The sequence below is a fragment of the Leuciscus leuciscus genome (assembly GCF_965113295.1).
Source record: "Leuciscus leuciscus genome assembly, chromosome: 25".
NCBI lineage: Eukaryota > Metazoa > Chordata > Actinopteri > Cypriniformes > Leuciscidae > Leuciscus > Leuciscus leuciscus.
Window position 1 is genome coordinate 22,090,593 of NC_138724.1, and position 16,873 is coordinate 22,107,465.

The 16,873-nt window shown below is 35.9% G+C and overlaps 1 protein-coding gene across 1 annotated transcript in view; it reads right to left on the reverse strand.

Moving 5' to 3' along the window:
• jph3b (junctophilin 3b) overlaps positions 1-16,873 on the reverse strand; it is a 35,469-nt gene that overhangs the window by 7,739 nt on the left and 10,857 nt on the right. Inside the window, exons 2-3 of the mRNA XM_082160191.1 lie at positions 14,405-15,212; positions 348-472 (exon numbers count right to left, since the gene is read on the reverse strand). Coding sequence (XP_082016317.1) covers positions 348-472; positions 14,405-15,212 — 933 coding nt within the window. The remainder of the gene's footprint in view (positions 1-347; positions 473-14,404; positions 15,213-16,873) is intronic.

Sequence of the window (16,873 nt, forward strand, 5' to 3'; positions counted from 1 at the left end):
ATTCCCCCCGCACGGCACGGTAGGAGCATTGACCCCTACAGCCCTGAACCCATCCGGCACCTACACGTACGCACATGGACGCTTTCACCGTCACTCTGTTGTTCCTACACTGAGCTATTACTAACGTGTACATCTACCTCTTGCTGCTCGCAAGCACTAAATTGTAAGTCATCTAGAGAATCGGTGAATAATATTTACAGCTTTTAAATCACGGTTGGAGAGTGTTTGTAAAGTTAACTAATTGGCATATTTAGCATTCGCAGTGAACCGTAAAAGCTTAGTCGTACTGTCAAACAGTTTGAAGTCCCAGTTATTTTTAGTCTCCAGACTCGGCTGGTTGCACTCACTGTTTCCTCTGTGCTGGAAAGAAGGGGAAAACTCTTTGGCGGTGATCCGGGCCAGCCTGCTCTCTTCCTGGGCTTTCTGCGCTGCCGTTGTCGCGGCGTCAGCTTTCCCTCTGGCGTGAGCTGTCCTGTGGATGTTGCGGTCCGGGCCAAAGCGGTTTAGATGTAGAGAGAAAGACAGGGTTAGAAAAGGACAGGGCTGGTGGTCTTGCATTTAAGTTGAAGTGTTTAGTTTATGAACCACTAGGGTTACCAAAAGGAATTGAAAAGATGCTTTTTAACACTGAAACAATTACACACTTTAGTTTTAAACTCAAATATTTGACAACTAAAGACACACACACACACACATGTGTATTTATTCATTTTAAAATGTATTTTATGTTGTCATTAAATTCAAAATATATAATAAACATGTTCTAATGTAAATATGACATGCTGTGGTTAAATGATACTTTATCAAAACTTTATCCAGAAACTATTTCAGGGATGTTTGAGACAAAATGTTAAATCTTTATAGGCTAAAAAGCTAATCTAGGGACCAGGGACATTTAAAGTCAAATTTAGCCAGTTTACTTGCAAGTTCCTGGTCTTATTGTAAATAAATCACCAATGATTACACACATGATTACAAATAAAAACATGCCTTTGAATTCTTAAATTACTTTTCCTCTGAAAAGTCTTTCTTTTTCCTTTTTCTGATATTTAAGCATGTTTTTTTGCAAACTCTCATTCTGGCTCCATTCTGGTACGTAACACACATTAACAAAAAACTGTTTATAAATCTCTCATTATTCTATATTATCACCAAATATTGGATTCAATCTTTTTGTCAACTTGTTTTCTTTTAATTAGGACAGGTTTTGTATTTATTTTTTAAAACTGATTTATAATAGGCCTCGTTGATCTGAGCTTATGCACCTCAGTTTTTGAGTGAAAAAAAAAAATTATTTGTGGATAAATTTGTGAATATTCAACAAAATGTGGAAATTCTTTTCACTGTTTATCACACCAGTGTGCTTTTAATATTTAACCAGGAACTTTGTTTTGAAAAGCTTTTATATTGTACAAAATGGCAAAAAGTATTGTGGTGTACCTGGTAAAAAAATTACTCTTTCAATTAGGACAGGTTTTGTATTTATGTTACTTATTGATCGTAGGCCTCATTGATCTGAGGATAGAGTTCATCTCTGTGAAAAAGAAAGCCAGTAATACTCAAAATAGTTTGTTTGTTTACATGATTGTGTGTGTGTGTGTGTGTGTGTGTGTGTGTGTGTGTGTGTGTATCCATGCATGCACAGGTCTGAGGCTTTTATCTTTGCAAGCACTCATGTTAATATGTGAACATGAACATGATTAACATGCTCCTGAACACTAAATGTTTATCTTATTTTCCATTTCCCCCATTCATTCATGCCAAAATTACCCACAACAAATAATGCTTTTATTTTTGGTCAAAAAAGGGGCATAAGCTCAGTTAAAGGAAGCCTACGATCAATCAGTTTCAAAAAGAAATACAAAACCTGTCCTAATTGAAAGAAAACAAGTTGACAAAAAGATTGAATCCAATATATGGTGATAATATAGAATAATGAGAGATTTATAAGCAATTTTTTATAGGCTGTTAATTTTTTACCAGGAACACCACAAGTTGTAACAAGGTGAGTGAAATAATCACAAAGAAATAGAAAAATTCTCAAAAATTGTTGGGTGAGGTAGTTATACCCTGGGTGAGTAAAGTCAGTAAGTTTTATTCCAACGCGATAACTTTAAATAGCATAGTTTGGGTCCAAATGACCCGAACACAACATGGGGGTTAAAGGTATGTCACATTAAAGAAAGTTTTACACTGAAATTTCAGTCAAAAGTATACATAAGTATAGGCTTACCATTATAGTTTTATCATGTTTTATGGATGGTGTTTTTGTTGTTTGGTTTTTATCTGGGAAAACCTTGCTTTACGAGGCAGACCACAGCGAAATGCACATAAGTACATGGTTTAGCCAATGATCAATCTGGTCATTAAGTTTATAAGGCACATGCTTCACCGAGATCGTGACACTCCGATTATCCAAGGGTTGACGATAAATACAGGGTGAAGGCAAACAATTACACAGCTTCACACATCCTCACTCCGAGAGACGCTCTCGGGACTCCACAGAGTCATGCCTTTCTGACACTGTAATTCTAACTTGTTTTAACTCTGTGAAATTGCCAAGACTCTACTTCATGATCTGTAAAACCAACTTTACTGCAGTTTAAATACCCACATTTAAATGTAAATATCACATGCTGTCAAATGGTTGCAGAATTCTCCAGGAACTTTTTTTATTTAGTTTGAGGCAAAATTTGAAAGCTTCAGGCTAAACATTTTCCAAAATGTTACAATTATCTTCTACAATACACAAGTACTGTTTGCTAATTCCCATCTGGACCTCTAAAGGTGATGATACACAGGGCAACTTTTTGAGCAATGTTGCTGTGTAATCTTGTCGAGCGATTGTTGCTTGGGCACTTTCCCATTGAAAATGAGCAATACATTTCTATCTGGATAATTTTTATCGGTCGTGGGCCCTGTGTCTCATCTGGTTGCCCGTTGACGGCAACATTGCCCGGCAACATTGCCCAAAATGTTGCCCTGTGCATCTTCACCTTAAAAACAGGCAACAGTGCTTGCTTCGGCTGCTAAATAATTCACTGAGGAAATCAATGTGCTCTGTGTCTAAGAGAATAAAAGAGAGCTAGCGTTCACAACCTCGCCTTTTAATGTGTGATTCCCCATTCATCACAGCCTTCTGTTTTAACTGTGTGCGATCGAGACTTCGACTTTGCATGATGATGACGCACAGCATCATGCTGACATGTGGGATTGCGTACTGCAAAACAAATCATTTCTTAATCAGTATTTTTGCCCAGTTTTCCAGTAAATATAAAATTAGATGAACTGATTTGAGAGGCAAAATTGTGCACGATAGGAAAATATTACTTTGATACATTATTGGCAAAATAATATATTAATGAATTATTTATTTATTTATTTATTTTTAGTTTATTATAAGTATTTTTTATTTAATTGTATTTATTAAAATGATTAATTTCATAAAAAATATGAAATTATTAATAAAATGTAATTTTTTATTGAGTACATTTTGACATTAAATGATTCATTATTTAATTTTAGTTAGTTTGAAATTGTTTGCTAGTAGTAGTAGTTAATTTAATCATTTAATTAAAGTTGTATTAATCAGGGTTATTATAGTTAAATAAAACTCAAACTGAAACTAAAACCATAAATACATTTCCGTTACTTGAAATAAAATAAATGTTAACTGAAATTAAATCAAATCTATAAAGCTTAAACTTATTTCACATTTTCATTTAGTTTCACTTGATTTACTAAAATAATTAAAACTAAAATGCAAATGAAAAATTGATAAAAACTATAATCGTATCTAAATTATTCTAAAATAACAATACCTATATTATTAGATAATTAATAAATTATTCAAATATCAGTATATGCTATTGAATAAATATTCAAATATAATACTTGTGCTGGAAAATAAAACAAAAATACTTAATTGTACTTATTTTCAGATTTTTAATGAACACTTGTTGTTTCGACAGACTTGATGTTTTGCATTCTGCCACAGAGAGATTATTCATGTGAGTGGACCACACAAAGCCCAGGTATGAAGATGCTCTCCCTTTCTCACTGAACTTTTCCCCCCTTCTCGTTCTCTGCTTGTTTGTGCAGTGGCTGTCTTGGTGCAGTATTGCATGTCGATGCTCATCGATTGCACCCTCTTCCTCTCTGCTCTAGGCTGTCTTCACCCAGCCAGCCAAACCAAGTGCATGTTTGTGCAAGAAAGTGTGTTTGTGTGTTTAAATGGGGTTATAGCGTGTGTGGTGTGGTCAGAACATGTGGGCGCGAGAGCATTCGAGTGTGTGACGGTGAGCTACGGCGAGGCAGGTCGGATGAAGAGATCTTAGGATTGCATTCACCCCGTGCCTTGCCGGTTGTCCTGGCAACGGCAGAGGAGAGAAAGTGAGGGAGAGAATAAGATGGCGTGGGGTATAAAAAGGACAAACAATTAGATAACAGAGGAGAATGAGAGGAGGATTGTGGGATGCTTCTGGAGGTGTTGAGAGTACAGTCAGAGAGTGAGGGCTGGATGTGAGAAACGTCCATTCACTAATAGAGGGCTTCTAAATTATATGGTCTCACACACACACACACACACACACACACACACACACACACACACACACACACACACACACACACACACACACACACACACACACACACACACACACACACACACACACACACACACACACACACACACACACACACACACACACACACACACACACACACACACACACACACACACACACACACACACACACACACACACACACACACACACACTCTGGATCCTGATCCATAGGCGCTGTGAGTCTGGGTCGAGCTGTGCTGGTTACCGTTCTATTTATATACTGCTGAACAGTAGCAATGTTTCTACACACTTTCTGATGGAAACAGAGACTAAACGCTGTTTCACAGCAAGTCCCGCTAACTCACACAGTTAAAGGGATAGTTCAGCAAAAAAAGGGTTCATTTATTCACCCTTGTGTTGTTTTAAACCCAACTGACTTACTTTCTTCCACTGAACACATAAAGTAAACTTTCTGAAGAATAACCTGGCCACTCTTTTTTTTGCTCAAATGAGCTTCTCATTTAAAAAAAAAAATATATATATCTTAAAACATGATGCATTGACTTAAGAAGCAAAAAAAAACAACAACTTGTCAACAACTGACAGTAAAGACTTTGACATTATTACAAAAGATTTCTATTTCAAATAAATGCTGTTCTTTTGAACTTTCTATTCATCAACGAATCCTGAAAAAAAAGGAATCATTGTTTCCACAAAGATATTAAGCAGCACAACTGTTTTCAACATTGATAATAATAAGAACATTAGAATGATTTCTGAAGGATCGTGTGAAACTAAAGAGTAATGATGCTGAAAATTCAGCTTTGCATCACAGGAATAAATTACATTTCGAAACATTTTTGAATATATTTAGTTATTTTAAATTGTAAGAATATTTCACAGTATTACTGTTTTTACTGTGTTTTTGATCAAATAAATGAAGCCTTTGTGAGCATAAAAAAACATTAAACCTTTGGTCTGTAGTATATCTTCAATAAAGTTACTTTTTCATACGTCATTGGAAAAAATATATTTAAATTATTATTTATTGAATTGTCAATTAATAGATTGTCAATTGTTTAAAAAATAGATTGTCAATTGTCATCTCCAATCCCCATTCACTTTCATTAGATTGAGAGAAAAAAGTAGCCAGGATATTTTTTTTAAAATATGACTCTGTTTTCCACTCAAGAAAGTAAATCATATGGATTTGAACCAGCATTCTGAATCAAATGAGTTTCATTTTTGGGTGAACTATCTCTTTAAACATATATTTAACACTCATCCACGTGCAAACTCTCTCACCCTTCTCTGACGCTAACACAGATTCTCACTCTCTTTTTTTCTTCCGTCCTTCCTCTCAACACTCAGACACGTGCAGGCACCTCCCATCGCTTCTTTCACTCTCTTTCATACACACGCACTCTTTTTTTTCTAAAGCCCTGCCTCTCATTCACATTCTCCTACTCGCGTGACTTTACTAAATGATCTGAACACCCGGCCTTCTTTTTTAGGATCACATTCACACATCCGTAACCTACAGTGCAACTACACCATCAATTTAAAAAGATGGATCTTCCAGTCACCTTAATTTAAAGGCATTTATAATGGTAAACAGGATTTTTCTTGCATTTTTTACATAAAAAGAGCTAATATATGCTAATGTTCACAATGCAAAGCTTTCGCCCCCGTCCACTCAGAGATAATGGTGTGGGTCAATTAGAAACAATGTTTATGACATCAAAACTCAAAACAAAATCAAGCACATTAACATACAGTATGACCATCCACGTTTAAGCATCAGTGCCAATACAGCACAACACAACAATCTGGTTCCATAAGTAAAAATCTCATTCATTTTCTCCATACAAAGATGCCAAACTTTCAACTCAGACCGACCTTGATCTCTGTGATCAAGCAATGACGATATGCTTAGAAGCCACAAGTCAATATTTTTAAAATCTGTTTATTGTCCAAATTTGAGTAAAATACCCCAAGATCCATCAATTAGTGGATCGTGGCGTCTGTCTTAAATGAGACTCAGTCCCATGAAGTATTGAGATTGAGGTAATCAAATCAGTCTCTCTACACTCTCAATTTACTTTTATATTTGTATATATTGTTGCACATTTCTAAAGTATTGTATTTAATAATTTTAGCCAATGACTTGCAGTACAGTCAATTATTTTATATCTTAGCATTTTTGTTGATTCTATTTCAGTTAGAACAGAGTTAATTTGTTCATAATGACTTATAGTGAATGATTTTAGATCTGGCCTTTTTTTGTTGTTGTTGATTTTATAACACAATTTGAAAAGATTGATAAGATGAGTAGTTAATTTGTTCATAATCACTTATAGTCATAGATTTTTTTTATGTTACATTATTCAAAAAGATTCATAGGACGAGTAGTTGGATTTGTTCATAATGACTTATAGTCATAGATTTCATATGTCAGCGTTTATTTTTCTTACATTATTCCAAAAGATTCATAGGATGAGCAGTTAATTTGTTCATAATGACTTAGTCTGATTTTATATTAGCGTTTTTATTTTTATTTTACATTATTCAAAAATATTCATATTGAGCAGTTAATTTGTTCATAATTACTTAAAGTCAGTGATTTTATGTTAGTGGTTTTTTATTTTCTACATTATTCAAAAATATTAATAGGATGAGAAGTTAATTTGTTCACAATGACCTATAGATGATTTTATATGTGACCAATGATTTTATGTTAGTGGTTTTGTTGATTCTCTGACTCGAAAAGATTCATAGGATAAGTGCTCATTTGCTCAGTTAATTTGTTTATAATAATAGTGTATATTATGTAATGTAAATTTAGTATATAATAATAATGTCTCTCAGAATCAAATGTTGTAATGTGAATCATTTTATTTAGAGTTAAATGTTGTGATTCAGAGCTGATTGGATGAATTCAAGGTTTTGAAAATTGTGTTGTTGTTTTTGTGTGTGTGAAATGTTAAGAAAATAAATGGGAACAATACCAGAACCAGAGCCTCTGAAAAAGTGGGTGGTCACTTTTTGATCAAATAATATACTGACACATTTGTAACAAAGTCCAAAGATGGATTTCTTGTGACAACTAAGACGTCCTATGGATGGCCCAAATAAGCCGCCCCGTGACCACCAGAACAAAGCTTTAAGTTGCAGATGAGTCACGGTTGCTTCCGGTGTTAGCAGGTCTACTGTAGTAGCTACTTTGACCAGGTTGACCCTAGCGAGCTAATCAGATTAACTGTTATGTGATCTTCTCAGTCGTTTAGATCTCCACTAGTCTATCCTACATCCTGTTATGTGTTGTGTCTGCGTACATTTTGGCCGGAAGTGTTTGTATTTGTATATTTTGGAATTGTATGGCAAATCTTGATGGACCTTTTCTAGACTACCCTTTTTAAATTGATAAAAGTATAGTTTAAAAAGGACTATATTTATCAGAAATCAAGTTTTTCTTAATCTTTTGGACTAAAAGATTCAATTATTCTTCAAAAGTTCCTCCCCGAAAACGAAGTTGCAAAAACAGTTCTGAACTACCAGCGGATGACCGGCCACACTGTAAAAAAAAATGACATGATCAATAAATCATGGCAACATATGTTTTTACATCACTTCAACTCATCAAAATAAGTTAAACCGTTTTAAACTTAATTTTTTAAGTGAGATTCAACTCATTTTTTTTAAGTCAGTTTAATGTCATTTAAGTTAAAATTACTTAAGACAGCCAAGTTGATTGTACCTTAAGTTTTTTTTTTCAGTGCATAAACATCAATGACACGTATTCAGTGTTAAGAAGCTTGAATCATGGCCATGAAACCCACAGTAAGCTCTGCAAAGCTCTGTTTATCATTTCACACGCAAAGAGAGAATTCACAGAAAGAAAAAAACAGCTTATTTGTAGGGTCAAAGCCTAGGGTCCAAGAGAGGGTGGAAAATTGCAAAGAAAAGCTAGATCATGACTGTTTTTGCTTAAATGGATCTTATGGGAACAAAATTATATAACAATGCATGGCATGACTCCTTGCTTTGGAAAAATCATGGTTTGAGAGGTTTTTTTGAGAAAAACAATGTTTTAGAGTAAGCTTGATGGTTGAGAATCCATTAGCAATCCTTTCTTCTCAAACTATTACTCCCTTTAGAGCAATTAGGCTTTTCCTCGAAACAATCTTTTCTTGTTTTCTTCTCCTTGGGTCACACAGCGAACCCCAAGGAATGATCCATTCAGGGTAAACTGTTTCAGGTATGGTTAAAAAAATAGAATCCACCCTCTCCATCAACAAACACACAATAGTACAAGTTTAATATGAATGTCTTTTTTTCTTCAATTCATCATCAAGCAGTTTGTAAATGTTAGCGTTTTTTTACATGTTAGATGTGTGAATGTTTCTTTTGAAAAACATGAATTTGACTTGTAAATGTCACAAAATCATGTGACTTTTGATATTTTGCACGGTTAAATAAAGTTAAATAAAACTTTCCCAATTTTTTACACATTACATTACATGGTTTCAAATGTGTAAGCTTCAAATGTTTTCATGGCTGATATGTTTTAAATAGTAATATATATATATAAAAAAAAGAAGAAAAAAAAGAAAATATTAATATAATTTTTTTTATATTATCTTGGATGGCGAGGTCTTCATTTCAGTGGAATAGGATTTTGTTTAACTATAACAACAGTAGTTTTTATCATTTTGAATAACATGAACCAATAATTAATTTACAATAAAGATCAGAAACATGCATTAAGAAATAAATGGGTCAATTTTGAGTAATTTTTTTATTAAAAATAATTTCCGTTTAAATAAAACTGTAAAGTAAAATATTAATCTTGGATCAAAAATAAACGTAAAAAACTGAAACGAAAATGTGAAATGTTGCTTTGGCAAAAAAACTTAACTAAATATATATTGACTTATATGTATATTTATAAATATATTTAATTTACTATTTTTTCAATTACCAAAGCAGGTCACATGGATGCACACAGTGCGCGTCCACAACATGTGTGAGGCAATAAGCTACTGTGATTGAGTGTGTGTGTGTGTATATATATATAAATAAATATAAATGAAAGCACATAACAGCATTACAAAATTACATTAACTAAAAATGAACTAAAATGAATTAAATCTACTTCAAAATATTAATAAATACTATAATAGTATATAAATAAAACTAAAACAACACTGGTTCATTTCCAATTTAACATGTTCAATTTATGTTTTTTTCCTTAAGAGTTTGCAAATTAGGTAATAATTAAAATACCTTTAGAACCTGAAAAAAGTGTAAATCATTTAATGATTTATTTCTACATTTCTAGCTTAATTTCATTGGTTGCTGCGAGAGCGCTGTGTGTATATGCGTGTATGTGTGTGTTGGCAGGGGCAGTGCTAAGCTGTAGTGATAGCATTGCTGAGAATATAATGAGGTCAGTGGGATTTGTGGGGTGAGTGACGCTCTTAATATAGTAAATGCATACCTATGCACGTTTGTATGAATGCAAACATATGTAGGCGCCATCAATAGGCAGGCGCAAGCATATAAACTCACATATGTGCTTACACACACATTTCCTAACATGTCTGTACAGGTCACATGGAGTCACACAGTGCACGTCCACAACATGTGTGAGGCAATAAGCTACTGTGAGTTTGTGAGGGTTTGAGAGTGGTTGAAATGGATAGAGTGATAAAAAAATAAATAGGCAAACTGGCTTAGTTCCAATTTTGCCTGCCTATCTCCGGCAAGTCTCCAGAACTCTTGGCATAATGCGGAAATCTCTGATTCTCTCTCACCCTCGTTTTTCTCCTGGTTTCTCATCCTGAACCCAATCTCGATCTCCTTTTTCTTCTGCTGACCTATGTGTCACCTAAACAACCTGAACTAGACCAGTGATTCCTATCCAGGGGCGTACAGCGTACTCCACTGGGTTCTTGGAAAGATTTTGATTTAGCTTTTGCTACCTAAAACAAAACGAGACTTAAAGTGATAGTTCACCTAGAAAGGAAAAATGATGTACTCATCCTCATGTTGTTCCAAACTGGTATTACTTTATTTCTTCTGTGGAATGCAAAAATGAGATATTGTTAGACTGTGCTAGTCGCTGTTTTCCGTGCAATGACAATGAATGGGGAACACAAAAGCACCATAAAAGTATTTGAAGTTCCCCTATTATGCTTTTTTCGAATATTACGGAATATTTCCGTTAGCGGTTCGTCTTGTGTACATGTCGAGAAGACGCTGTTTTGTGCTCTGCTAAAGCAAATTCTCTTTGTAAACACTTAGACTTCATGTGAAGTTAAAAATTATAACCTTTTGTTGTGTTCATTTTTCTGATGATTGCTTCTCAAATCTCTGTGAGGTCTAAATGGGATTTACAAAACGCCTATTCATTAAAGATGGGACAGTACCCACTTTATTTAGACCAACTTGCAGAATCACAACCTGTAAGTATGAATAATTATTGATGTATATATTTTCTACCGCTTGTTCAAAATACGTAGTTTTGTGTGTTATATTGAGTAGGTCTCCGGCTAACTGCTAATCAGCTGAGGGCCCAAAATTACCTAAAATTGTGTCCAATAATGTGAAATGCCTGTTTTTCTTGCTACTTTGAATAATGATAAAGGATGGCGCAAGATTTGTTTTACAAACTTTAATGTTACATCAGTCATTCACCTTAGTGCTTGGCTAACGTATGCGCTGTTATTGATACATTTCCTGCATGTACATCTCAATAAATTAGAAATATACACATCAGTTTGTTGATGGACATACACTTGTTAATGCTGATGGTGAGGAATTACAGGTGCAACATTTCATAATGTACCTCAAACTGAGTAGTGTATCACTGAGAAACGCTCTCCTCAAGTTGTCCTTGCGATTGAGGTTTGGCTTGAATAACTAGTTCTGCCAATGTTTCATCATCGAACTCGCACTCGGATTGATATGGTCAAATTTACGCTATCGTTACTGTCTTTACAGTGTGTATAATCACTTAGTTTTAGGAAGCCTCTGGAGCTGAAGTTCAGTTATGGTAATGGGTGTTTCGTTTCTGACTTGCGCTGTAAACGGTAGACCAATCACAACAAACTGGGCCATCTGACCAATCAGAGCGGAGCAGGCTCTCGGAAAAGAGGGATTTAGAGAGACTGAATCTTCTGACGAGTCATTTAAGAATCATTGAAAAAATTTGTTGATGTTCAATGTATATTATGAGAAAATTAAAGTTTATTTAAATTTTTTTACCTTTAATGCATGTAAACATGTTGTAGAAGACCTCCAAAACAAAATTAGGAACCTTTAAAATAGCATAATAGGGGCACTTTAAACGAGAAACGTGACTTTCTCCTAAAGTCATTTGATAGCTTATTGTGAGGAATTTAAATCAATATTTTAATAAATATCAGTTGTAAACTGCTGATCACTGAGTCAGTGAGTTGAACATCAACTGAATCAGTTGTTTGTTGACAAACTGAAACATTTGTCAAATATCATTCAGACCCATTTTGTGTACCAAATCAACTGATTCAATTAAGAGACTTGAGTAAAAAAAAAAAGATTATTTCATGATCTCACATTGCTGTTTTTCAAAAGGTCATAGGCTGTTCCATAATTATGTTCCATAGGTTTGGAACAAAATGAGGCAAATGATGACTTCATTTTCACTTGAAACAGTATGATTTTAGTATTAGTTATACTACTATAGTATTTATTCATATTTTGAATTTGCTTGTTTTAATATTTTTAGTTTTCATTTTAATTTTAGTTTACATTTTATTTAATTTTTGTCTTTTTTATTAGTTTTAGTTTTTAATATTTTTATGTATTTAATTTGAGTACTTTAAGTACCTCAACTTATTTTATTGCAGTTAGTTGCTAATGCAATTCTGTACATTTTTCTATGTTTGTTTATCTAAAAATGACATATTATTTCAGCTTTATCTAAATTAAAGAAAATGATTTTGATTAGTTTTAGTCTCAGTTAACAGTAACAGCACTGTTTTGAAATTAATTACAGTATTTTGTTTCTTTCTCCCCTTTTAAAGGAAATTCAGTATAATGTCAGTTGGAACACATTTTCGTTTTGGTGTCAGTGAAGGAGCGTTTGTTCTGATGTGACAGTGGTGCTAAGACAACAAAGGTTGGAAAACACTGCTCTTCTAGACAACGTCAACAAAGAGACATGGCAGACAACAAGGTGAAAAATGCTTGCATTTTTTCAATTAGCATTCAATATTAAACCAAACTATATACGGTTCATAAACACTTTATCACACACACACACACACACACACACACACACACACACACACACACACACACACACACACACACACACACACACACACACACACACACACACACACACACACACACACACACACACCTTAACAGCATCAGGCAATTTATGACTATGACATTCCACATGTCCATGTTATTGATTGTGCCACTGTTGCTCTGCATCAATAAAGACATCAGTCAGTCTGCTGATACACCCAGAATCTACATGACTCTCATTAAGTGAATCCAGACTTATGTATTCTCTCTCCACGCTGACACCGACACAAATCATTCACGTTTCCTTAGCAACCACACCACATAGCGGCACCAGCAAGCCCTATTTAACAGGTCCCAAGCCACCGCTAGAAATATGGCCTTCGTTTGGATGCTGTGTAAAGAAAGCGATAGGATACATGTTGTAGAACTATACACTAATGTCAACAAGCACATGTGTAGTCCAAGCATATGTTTGTTTGAGTGTGCTTGCTAATGCTAAGGGACATGCTATCAACTTTAAGACTCCATTCATTCAAGAAGAGTTTTGGTTACTTTGTCCATGTTTGTTAGCTCTGAAGCCATATTTTTGCTAACGTACTCTAAAATGAGTTGGAAAAAAATAGCTTTTAACACAAATACTCGTTTCATGTTTACAGTATTTTTCTACCAGGAAAATGGGACGAAAATATTCATGACTCATCCTGCCCAACACAGATTTTGTCCAATCAAATGCTTTGTAAATTAAGAACGACCCTCCCACTTAAGCTCAACGTATATTTTAGTTTACCCTAGCGTAAGTGCAGTGTGCGAAGTGTGACAAATTTCATTATCAGTATAGTACGCACATATTCTACCTGCGCTCTCAAAAGAACCTTGATTTTATTTTATTTTTTTATGTATTTATTTGTTGGTCCATAATGTGGCAACACTGGCCCGACTATTGTTTCACAGTCGAAAAAAAGAAACAATAACAATTTCCAGCATTTTTTACTTTTGGCTTTTTACCACCTGCAACCAGGTACATAGGCTCATGGCTGTGATGTAACTAAAGCTTATAATGGCTATTTGTTTTTGAAGAGCGCTTCAGGATGTCCTGCCCAAACTTTGTTTCAAAAAGATTTTGCTACGTCATGACCATGAACCAAGTACTTGGTAGTCGGTTGGTATTAAGGGGGAAGGACATACTTATTATAAAGCATCTGATTGGACAAAAATCATTGTAGTGCAAAATGAGTCATCAACATTTTTGGTCTATTCGGAAAATGTATGTGTGCTATTAGGAACACTTTAGCATATGATTGCACAAACATTTGTGTAGTGCAAACCGTGCTTGTCAAATTGGTCGTTGAACCATTTAGGAGCCAGTTTATTAAAATCATGAAGTTGGGGGCAAATTAAAAGCATTATTTTCACCCCAAAATGAGGATATTGCTTTGGTTTGCTTTGAGAATGTATGTTAGCATTAGGTTGGTCAAGTGCTTTTTGAGGACAAGCAGCAAGCAAAGATATTCAAAGTGAAACCCTGCGTCTTACCTTGAGAGTGCAATCTCTGCCTTCTGCTTCGCAATGTCAGCGGCCTTGTCTGCCGCTTCGACTGCTCTGTCTACTTTCTCGCGAATCTTGCTGGCACGTAGCGGGATGAGGTTCTTGCGTTTGCCACTGACAAGCATGTTCTGTTTGTATTTGCCTTCCTCTTTGGTGCCGTCAGGAAATGTGGTGCATCCATAGCCGTGCCTCTTGTTGCCCAACCACTCGCCCTGATACTGCAGTCCGTCCGAACGCCGGCTCACCCCACAGCCCGTCCTCTTGTCGTTTTTCCATTCACCGCCATAACTCTCGGTGGTAGTGGCGTCTACGTCGTCGTCGCCCACCGGCAGCTCGCCCTCCCCTTCCCCAAGGCTGATGGTTGAGTTGATGTCGGATGCAGCGGAGCTCACCGTACTCATTCCGGCCTCACTGCGAAAGGAACTCTGCTTGCTCCGTTGGCTGGCTAATGAGCTCTTGGATTCGGATTTTCGCAGCTTGAGGCCACTCAATAGTGAGCGACGGAACAGGCCCTTCTTTTTGTTCTTCAACAGCTCTGCCTCACTGTGGGCCGTCAGAACAAAGCCTCCACGGGACACGGCCGGGCTGCCCGCTGCTAGGACGCCGCCACCCCCCACACCAGCCACAGGTGCCCGATCACCCGTCAGCAGAGCTGTGCCATTGCTGTGCTCGGAGCGTAGAGAGTTTATGGAGGTACGCAGAGGTGAACGGATGACGGCCGCCATGCCGTACGGAACGCTCTGCCGTACGCCATATCCATGCCGCATGCCGCCCACCCATTGGCCCTGGTATGTACCTGCAGGAAAAGACAGGAGGTAAGAGGCAGCTGTACACAATAAATCAACAATTTAATTCAGAATGAAGCTGTCTGTTGCAGGATTTTGCAGAACTGCAGTAGATGTAAAACCCAGGGTTCCCCTGCTGAGTCTGCTGCCCTTGGGTTTCTCCAGTTTGGAGAGTTGCCTCATGTTTTCAGCTCTGGAAGTCTTTACAATTGCCCTGTGACTATGCTGAGAAAAGCATTTTATAAAGAAAATGTTCTGAATAGGCTACCTTTTAGCAGCGGTGGTCACAGCGATGAATTCTGGTCAAAGAAATCAGTCTTCCTAATGGTTTTGGGTAACTTGAAAAAGTTCCCAAACAGCTAGTTGCACAATGGTTTCACGCATTTGTTAAACTCAACCTTTCAACACTGTTACCCTCTTATACTCAAAATGTTTTTACCTATTTTTATGTTTTATATATTATATATTGATTGTCTTTATGCTATAAAAATTACAAAATAGTACACATTATTTATTGCTATATACTGTACTTAGACATGTCCCAAATTATCATCAGTCATTTTCTGGAAGTTAAGCACCTCCACTGACTATTTGTTTTTATCTTATTCATGGGAAGTTTCAAAAATATGCCTGTCGTAACTTAAATTTCTGATGACAATGGAAGGTGACCTTATGTGATACCAGTTTGTACTGACAAACAGGTGCTTTGAGTTTCAGTCCTTTTGAACATGTGAATGTGATTGAGAACCAAAGGACAGTGAAGACAACAATTTAGCTGCAGGCACTGCCATTTTACCTGCCTTGGCACTTTAAACTTAACCACCAGAGAGATCATACAGTGAACACGATTTCACCAAGTGCAACATGTTCCTGGATCAACATCTTTGTTCATCCTGGAACAAAACATTCCAATCAACCAATCAGATATGAGGAACAAGCTTACACTTTATGCCAAGTTTAGGCTTACAACCATCAGTGTTATTCACATTTTCTCTGATTTTAGGGATAAGTTATTGGTAGGGTTAGGTTTAGGTAGTTAGGACTACATTTTCAGACAGGAATGTTGTTCCAGGATCAACAAAATATGTTGATCAAGGAACTTGTCTTACTCTGCAAAATCACAGTGACCGAGATGATACTGCAATTCACATCTCTGTAAAATGTTTGTGCCTTTTGAGTTACTCAATACAGTTGGGAGAGGATTACAGAGCGTGTTACTCCAGGCACAAACAGTAATAATTCTCGTGAGCTCAATAAAATGCTTCTCTCATTGCTTTTGTGCCACGCAATGAGGCAGAGTAACAACTTAATGAAAAAAGAATGAAATGTAGCAGGGCAGTGCATAAAAATAACTTGTAAAAGGTGCCCGATACTTCAATACAGCAACCGCATGTTTAAATAGAGTGCAAGCAATTGTATTCCACCTGAAGATTTAGACCAAGAAGTTGATCAGATCATCAGATTTTTTAATGTGGACTGTAAATGCTTCTGCTCTTAACACATATTATACTGTACTTATATAAAGAATTACAATTGTCTCATTTCATCTAGGGCACCGATGCACACCATGATTACAGTTGTGATCATTTGTACCATCATCAGCATGACCAACCTCATGGCATGCACAGAATGTGACAAAATGGCAACAGTGGAAGAGTGTTTTTGGCAGCCA